Below are 9,060 nucleotides of genomic sequence, written 5' to 3' on the forward strand. Positions count from 1 at the left end.
ATACGTGTAAAAACGAGGGTGAGAACTCCCTGGCAGAGGAGAGAGGACTTGCAAAGCTTTTGACTCAGACAAACCTGCAAAGAACGTACGAGGACAAGGAATACACCACTCTCAGGCATGGAGCTTTTTCATACATTTTTTTCAAAGCAGTTGCACAGCCAAGGCTGCTCAAAATAACTGAAAGCACAAGAATCTGTCAGCACGGAAAACATAAGGCAACATCAGTACAGGGGGTTCCTACCAGCGTGCACTTAATGGAAATATTGTAGAAAATGGCAAGCAATCATGTTTTTTCTTTTAATAGAGACAGAAAAATAGCCCAGGATGCCTAGTATCAACAGGTTTTTAGAATATAACAGAGAAAGAGCTGCTCCAGGTTATTTCTTGGAAGTGAAGGCGGCAGACATGCTGTGCTCCTGCATTCCTCAGCTTGTGGTTGTAATAACTCTGAGTTGTGTGAAGGCAGAGCGGTGAGAGCACAGACGGGGCCCAGCCAGCCAGGCTGACACCAGGCACTGCAGAACTCTGGGGCTGCAAGGGGCTCAAACTCAGCCACCCAGGCTGACCCAGGCACTGCAGAACTCTGGGGCTGCAAAGGGCTCAAACTCAGCCAGGCTGACACCAGGCACTGCAGATCTCTGGGGCTGCAAAGGGCTCAAACTCAGCCAGGCTGACCCAGGCACTGCAGATCTCTGGGGCTGCAAAGGGCTCAAACTCAGCCAGGCTGACCCAGGCACTGCAGATCTCTGGGGCTGTGAGTGGCTCAGCCATGGGCAGGGTGTGCTGCATCAGGCAAAGCTCAGGAGAAGCAGTGAGGAGGTGTCACAGCTGCCTCTGTTCCATGAGTGCACCCTGAGAAATGAGGTCCGGCAGGTTTTGCCCCTTTTGAAGCAGAAGCTCTGTCCTGTCTCCCCACAGGAGCTACGCCATGAAGATCAAGAAGCCTTTTGCTCTGCGCTACGACCCCTTCACCAGAAGCATAGAGGTCTTGAACACACCAGAGAAAGTCAAGAGGGCACTCCACCAGATAAAAGAGGAGCTGGAAAACTTCTGCTTGGCCCTTGAAAACATCTTTTAAAACCACAGCAGTACATCTCACCTGTCACTGAGATGCTCTTAGGTGGTACTAGCACTTTGAGGCTTAGCGATGAAGTTGTGCTCTTAAATGCACAACCCAGCTCAGTTCAGGTAATCTTTTGACTGTAATTTAGGCTGCTGACTTAGACAAAATAATGAGCTCCTGTTTAGAATGTTTCAATCACAAACAAGCCTTACTCCAATTTTTGGTAGGTGATATGAGCATACTTATGTGTTATGGGACTCTCACAGCTTTTTGCCTTCCCTTGCCACCTTTTCAAGTTATGTGTCACAAAACAGCATAGTAACTTTTCATCCACACAGCATTGTACTTGCTGCCTTAATGGTATCATCACAACCTCTTAGGCTGGCTAGCTGCCCACAGTCAGCAGTCCTTGCAGCTAACTCCTTGCTGCTAGCAATTAGCATCACCTATTGCCCACAAACTATGGATGGTCCCCTAAAATTATGCAAATACAAGAGTTTGTTAGAGGAGCACTTCTGCTCACTGTTAAGTACTCACTCAGTAGCCTTGGAATACAACAAGATAATTTCTTGTCACATTTAAGATCACAGAATATTTGTACCTTCATTGAAAGAAAAGGAAGAAAATAGACGGTCCCAGGTACTCTGGCTCTGTCACATACAAGGATGCTTAATTTGAATGGGAAATCTAACTTCTAGAAAGGAAATTCTTGTGTAAGGAAAGATTTGTAAAAAGCCCTTTAGCAAATAGACTTCCATTGCTTTTTTGATGGAATTCAGATTCCTCTGGATACCATTAGAAATCTTTGCCTGTTGTTGATGCCTAGATGATTGTAGTAATGATCAAAAGGTCAAATCTATGGAGCACCTGGTAGAAAACTTAAGATCAACCACTAGCTGCCATATAGCCTCGCTATAGAAAAAATATCTGGTATGTTCTACAACTCATCTTGTCTCCATCTCCAGCTCCTGAGACATGCCTGAAATTTATTTATGTTCCACAGGTCACATTTCCCAGAATCAGTCTAATTATTGCCTAATCCAGACTTTCATGCTGTTTGTGTCCCCTTCCTTCCTCTACAATGCACAAATAGAGGAAAAGAAGATGATGCTCCAGACCAGAAGGGTTCCCTCTCCTCTCAGTAGCAGTGCAAGCCGATGGGGTAGATGCAGGTTACAGGCATGGCATGAAAAGGGAAAATGTGGATCTCATGGCTCAAGTTGGGTGATAGTTATCTACAAATGTAAAGGTAGATTTATCCTGTGTCACTTAGAAGCTCTACTTATTTATTCAAAATTGTATTTAGCACGTGGCTGCCTCGTCCACTGCTACCCACCTGCTGCCCAGTACCCAGTGTACTGAGCTCTGGGGAAAATGTGAGGTGGTTTGGCTCCTGATGGAAAAGGAGTTATCAGAAAATGAGTTACCATCTCTGCCTGAGCTGCTCACTGGGGGATAGGAACACGTACACAGACACCACAGAGCAATCCACAGGCTGTTATTTCATGCAGACCTTATCTCACTTTGTCATTTTTCCACTTGTCAGGCTCTATAGAAACTGTCTTATTGAAAGTTAATAGAATGCTGGTTTTTGAAGCTCCATGTCTACAGCACTTCCAAAAATTTTCCCATGAGCAGCAATATTCAGGATCTGTGGATCTGCTGCAACTGCTCCATTTCATTAAAATGTGGTGATGCCTGAAAAATTTTGAAGTATCTTGGCAAAAATGGCTATGAGACCCCCTTTCTCTTAACAGCAAGAACATCCCAATCGCCTTTTTTATTTTAATTTGTTTAAAAATTCTACTCCAGGAGAACACTTGCATATCATAAACCCTGTTTTGCTAGAAATTCAGCCAGGGACAGAGCAGAAGTGAGTTCCTTTGCTTCCAGTATATTTCTCCTGTGATGGAAGATGATCTCTCAGCATGCTTTTATGGGTTTAATTCTACTTATCCTGCTCATAAACACACACACACAAATACCATTCCTCCTCAGAGCAATTTGTTTCCTTACATATTGTAATAATTTATCTGTCTGCTTCCTGCCAATTGGTGCATAGGCAAAAATATTTGATAGCTCACAACAGATTGTTTTCAGAAGTATTAATTTCATCAATCAGTCCTTTAACAGTGAAAATTAAATCATGTGCTCCAGTTCTCTGTGTTTTCCTTCTCTTTCTTTTTAAGTGGAAGATAATGCCAGAGCGGAAGAGCTATCAAAATATTTTCTATAGACGGACTCTCTGGGCCATAGGGTCTTTTTCATGTATTCCCTCTGAAAGGTCTGAATGTGGAATTTAGACTTGAGTTTGGCTATTACTCAGAACAGACCTATATTTGGAAGAAATGAGAGACCTGATGGATTTGTTTTGCCCAAGGCCTCACACTTTCTTTGGAGGGACTCCAGGCCCGCCCACACATCCTTGTCTTTTCCAGGTCCTGTAGCAAGGAGAGAAAAAGAAACCATTTTGGAGCCAGATTCTCCCACCCTTACACATGCTGAGTAGCACCCAGCCTCTCCAGCAATCCCAGCGACAGCACTGAGCCTGTTTAAGGTGCTGCACACAGGAACTTTTGTCAGCAAGATTATCAAAACCACTGTGGGTGTAGTTGCTTTTTCGTCGCCTTAGTGATGGTCAGCTGGCACACAGGACTAGGGCAGGCTGCAGTGAAACTTGGTGAAGCTGCAGAACTAATGGATTTGGCTACCTGAACTTTTAAGATGAATAAATATTTTTCCAAAGGATGTGAATCTTTCCCTCCTTGCTCAGGCAGAACCTACCCCAGGCTAGCCATGCTTGACACTCCCCTCCGAGAAGGTCCAAATTCTTTTCTTTTGATTCAGTGTAGTGACAAAACAAAAGCCTTCAGGGTTACATCCTTAGGAGTTTCACTGGTCATTTTCTGCTCTTCCAATAGTCATTCTTTCATTTCCTCACAGAAGCCAACAAGTACCTCATCCTCCTGTCAGTCTAAGGCAGCAGTGATGGGAAAGGCAGCGATGGGGCCTCCCGATGAAAATAATGGCACAGAGGAAAAAGCACCAACCAGTAAAAATATGTCTTTTTGTCAGTTTGCATTTCAGCAGTTTCACATTAATCTTGCACAAAAAAGGTTCCATAGCCAAGTAAAACACATCTTGTGACTTGAAACTGAACTGATGAACTCCCCATGGGCCCTTTGCTTATCCCGATAAACTTATTTTTCCTAGATGGAGTGCATTTAGAACCAAATAGTGTATGTTATTAAATCTGTATTGTGCTCTTCAGTTATACATGGGAGAGTTAGTAAATTCAGTTTGTGGGTTTGGGTTTGTTTTGTTTTTTGGCTAACCAAGTCTGTCCTCTACCAATTTTGGTCCACCTTCAAGCCTCCAGCTGCTTCACTGCTTCCCTGCAGATTTGCTAGTGATGCCAAGGGTACCACTGTGTTAGGAGAATACACAGTTATGCAATTTGGGGAATTTGGCAGGACAGCAAGGGGAAATTTAGGCTGGCCTCCCACCCACTCCCATGAGACATAGTATTGTATTACAAGGCAGAGCTGTCATCCTCAGAAAGACCTTCTCAATCACTTCCCTCTGGTTCCCTTAACATTTTGATCTTTGTACTACCTGGTGAATATAAACCCTTCTTAACCACTTCAAGAAAGGCTAGGGTGAGGGGATAAGGTGAAGGAGGGGTGAGTAGAGAAAAAAAAAAAGAAAGAAAAAAGAAAAGGGCCTTCCAAGAAAGGAAACCTCATTACCCTCAGTCTTCTTTGTCTCTGCTGAGCCATGAAGAAAGAAGAAAACAAATCAAGCTTCCATGGAAAAGATAGTGTGTTCCCAAAGAAACCTACATCACTAAATTCTTCCATGTACAACTTCAGGCCTGAAGATCTCCTTACAGCCATCCTGAAATGCCACAACTCCCCCAGTGAATCATGGCCACCAATTCACTGTGCACAGAAGTGTTACACGACTTCTGGAGTCAGGAAATTAAGCTACCAGGAAAAACCCTGCAGCAGCTTTGCCTTACACACCTACTGCAAAAACAGAAGGTTCTCCAGAGCCTGCTTCCTTAGATATCCTACAGTATGGAGAAATTCCAGTTGGCACAGAAACAGAGGGGTACAGACTCACATCCCCAGTAATCTCAGCCACCACTAATCAGGAGTTTATACGTGGGCTTCAAGATTTAGTCAGAGGACATTACTTTGCAGCATTCTTCAGCTGGCGCATGATCAGAGGTTGGCAGAAAGGATTGTTGGCTGCATCATATTAAATATACATTAGGTTTGGGTAAAGCTGGTGGCTGAGGCCCAAAGGGAAAGCAAATCTCTGGCACCCTCTCCCACCACACAAACTCCCCAGGGGAAAGAAAGGCAGACTAGAAAAGGAGCAGAAAGGCTGACAACTGGCAGAGCAAAGGCATGAGGAACAGAAAGGACCCGTAGATATGCCTGAAACATGCATAGGCTGTTTCATTATATTTGAGAAACATTTCTGTCTGAACAGGAGCTTTTTAGCATAAAGGACACAATTTTGTACCTGTTAGAGTGTGGAGGACTCAAGGTAACTTAAGATTTTGTAGCCCTGCCTGAGGAATATTAGCCTTATCTTATTCAACTTTGAACATGGGATATAAAAGACAGAGAACAGAAAAAGAGATCTTTAGAAAAGAGGTTTATATGTGGAAAACAACACAAACAAGAAGGGCAACAAGTCTTGTGAAGAGCCTAGAAAACATCTTATGTGGAACAGCTAAGGCAGATGGTTTGTTCAGTATGAAGAAGAGGGGGCTTGGGGGGATCTTATTGCTCTCTACAACTCCCTGAAAAGAGGCTGCAGGGAGGTGGGGTCAGTCCCTTCTGCTGTGCCTGCAGTGAGAGCACAAGAGGAAATGACCTTCAGCTGAGACAGGGACATTCAGACTAGATATCTGAAAGAGTTGTTCCCTGCTAGGGTGGTCAGACATAGAAAGAGGCTGCCCAGGAAGGTGATGGAGTCACTGTCCCTGGAGGTGTTTGGAGTGTCTGGATCTGGCACTGGGGGATGTGGTTTAATCATACAGGAGTTACAATGGCAGTGCTGGCTAAACAGTGGGACTAGACTTTGATGGTATCTTCCAACCTTAACAATTCTATGATTCTACAGTTCTGTGAAAGCTGAACCTGACAAGGCCTTGCAAGACACAGGAGTCTTAAATTTGGAGTGAAGGCTGCCTTAGGAAGGAAAAGGGAGCAGCTGGCCAAGCCCTGCCCTCTCAGCAGATGGTAAAATTAATGAAACTGTATCCTAGGTGCTGTCTTTTACCCTGATTAATCATTTTCTCAAGAGCTTTTTTATTTGCATTAGTTTAAAATGTTATTTATTGATGCCTTTGGTTTGTGCTTGCAAACGGGGAAAATTAGCTCATTAAACATGAGAAAGTTCAAGATTATTTTCTCAAGGTTTCGGGTGAAGCTTGAACAACACATGGACAGTCTTAAACATAAACCTGGGCCTTGATGAGGCAATTAAGACCTGGCAAAATGGTTACACTTGGGCAAAGAAGGTGGCAGCTACTCTCTGATGTATCCAAAACAAATCTCTACTCCCATCCACAACCAGTGGTGTTCATCTTCAAGGTACATCTTTCACAGCATTAACTGTGATAGACTGAACATAAACATCTAAATATAAAACATAACACCTAACACTTGTCATGTACAAGTGTTACCAGAAGAATCCTGCCTTAAAACAATTTTGGATGCTGTTTACAATGGCGTGTTCTGTTTCAGGAGTTTGGGCATGGCAGGCAATAAAACAGGATGTGCTGCTGACTTTAGTGAAGCCAGTCTGACTGATCTCACTTGCAGACTCAGATTCAGCAGCTAAATTTCTGTTGAGCAGGCTAATAGCTAAAATGTGGAAGTAAAAATAGAGGATCCATTTACAGTCATATCACTGCGCAGATTTAGTAGTTTCCTATTATATTTACTGAGAAAAAAACCCTCAACTGTCACTATTATGAAATATTTCTTGAAGTGGTAGACTGCAGATTTTAGATACTCTGCTATAAACAGACAACTGAAATGAATTCATAGAAGGAAAATATCAATCAATCTGTTAATTAACAATGCTGTCTTTCAATAATATCTCACAAGATGACACAGATGATCAATGTGTTTTGTACAAGGCTGTTAGGAACAGTCTTAATAGAACCTGTAAAATAAAAAAAAAAGAAAAAAGAGAAAAAGAGAAAAAGAAAAAAAGAAAAAAGCCTGTTTTTAAGTATTTCCTGAATGAATCCCAAAACTGATGGGTTAGAAATGGAATGTGTGTTGGATGATGATATGAATTTCGTACAGTGTTTAATTCTTTTACTTCAGACATTTCAATTTGGTTCTGACTTTTGAATTAGTTCATATTTCTTGGTTTAACTCTGAGTAAACAAAATTATTTTACTCTATTCCTGTGTCTCTGGTGTCTTACAAAGGCAGGCTTTGCAAGTGAATTTGAGGTTTAGCCCCTTTGTGAAATGCTGTGTGAGCTGCAGGGAGGATGGGGAGGAAGGAGTGTTGTAAATGAAACTTGCTAGCCACTGTTGCTTAGTAACTTTCCCCCAATTATAATCCTTATCCTTGGGCAGAAAACAAATTAAAGGTCACCAGAGTGGGTTTTCTGTGACAAATGTGTCATCCAACATTGCTATCATGTGCATACACAGTTTGGGAATAATTCCAGCCCATCCCTAATGTGGTACTGGCCTTCTGATGATATTGGCTGTCTTGGCAATTTCTCTGTACTTTGTGATACATCATTAATTTCTGTGCTGCTATATTACTCTGATAAATGGAGCTAAAGTTAGATTAAGAAAAGAAAAAATTCATGGAGAAAATTGACTTCCTATTGCCTTGACATCTCTATTTGTCCAAGAGCTAGACTGAAAACATGAAGCAAAGAAGCAATGATGTCATTGCACAGAAAGCTAGAGAACACATCACTCTTTACTGCTTAAATGGAAAAGATGGGCTCTACAAAGAATTTCCTGATGAACTTCTGCAAATTCTTCCTCATATTCTAGAAGTTTACCAAAGCCTTAGGATGTTGACTAACAGCTGAAGACACTAAAATTATTACAGAGGACTGTGGGGCCCTGTATGATTCATACCAGCGGCTTAGTTCTGTATTAAGCTGATAAAAAGTGGTATTACAACAGAATTTCAGAAGAGCTGTCTTAGGCTATGCTAATGGTGTGCTATGTTGCCTGAGAATTTAGGCAAGGAAGTTCAGGTCTTTTGCTTTCTAATATAACAATTTTGATATTGTGAAATCCTGTTTATATTTGTGTGCAACACAGAGAGAGATAAATTGTGTCATTTAGGAAACATGGAGCGAGAGGAAATATTTTTTTACATAAGAGCAGCACTCATATAAGTGAGGAAGAAGGTGCTCATGTAGCTGTTCAACAAAAACCATCAAGAGCTGTTTTACTCTGAATTCCTCCTACAACACCATCATAGTCTTCTGCTAGCAACTTCTCTGCAGAGAAACAGGATTTGCTTTTGTCACATTAACAGACTTCCACCCTCAGCAAAGGAGTTATTTTGAGCATGACATGAAAATCTTTCACTAACAAGATCTCGGTAGATGAAATTAGCACATCCTCAAGATGTGTCCTACACAACCTGTTACTCCACAGCAGCTCTGCTGTTTCACACCATTGGTCAGTGGAAGAGAAAAGCAAAAGAACAGCAGGTGGTAAAAAATGGGAGTTCTGAGCAGCAATTTTGCTGTGCTTGGAGCAGAGTGAAGGGTGTGTGATCTATTCCTGAATTAAAGGGCCACTCTGACACACAGCTGGAGTGGAAGAGTGCCTGCAGTGCATATTCTGTTCTTCATTCCTCAGGCATATCCTGTGCTTATGCCACATGAAAAAATAATATATACTTTGGTCTTGTCCATGTCCTTGCTGGACAAGCTGGGGACAGAGATGAGCTGCGATGCTTCAATAAGTTTCCTTGGGCAAC

At 42.3% G+C, this 9,060-nt stretch overlaps 1 protein-coding gene across 1 annotated transcript in view; it reads left to right on the plus strand.

Annotated features, from left to right (window-relative positions):
* LOC135460383 (tyrosine 3-monooxygenase-like) overlaps window positions 1–1,416 on the plus strand; it is a 28,358-nt gene extending 26,942 nt beyond the window's left edge. Inside the window, exon 12 of the mRNA XM_064737189.1 lies at window positions 919–1,416. Within this exon, the coding sequence (XP_064593259.1) occupies window positions 919–1,078 (160 nt within the window). The 3' untranslated portion in view covers window positions 1,079–1,416. The remainder of the gene's footprint in view (window positions 1–918) is intronic.
* The last annotated feature ends 7,644 nt before the right edge of the window (window positions 1,417–9,060 follow it).

Source organism: Zonotrichia leucophrys, chromosome 1A (assembly GCF_028769735.1).
Source record: "Zonotrichia leucophrys gambelii isolate GWCS_2022_RI chromosome 1A, RI_Zleu_2.0, whole genome shotgun sequence".
Taxonomy (NCBI): Eukaryota; Metazoa; Chordata; class Aves; order Passeriformes; family Passerellidae; genus Zonotrichia; species Zonotrichia leucophrys.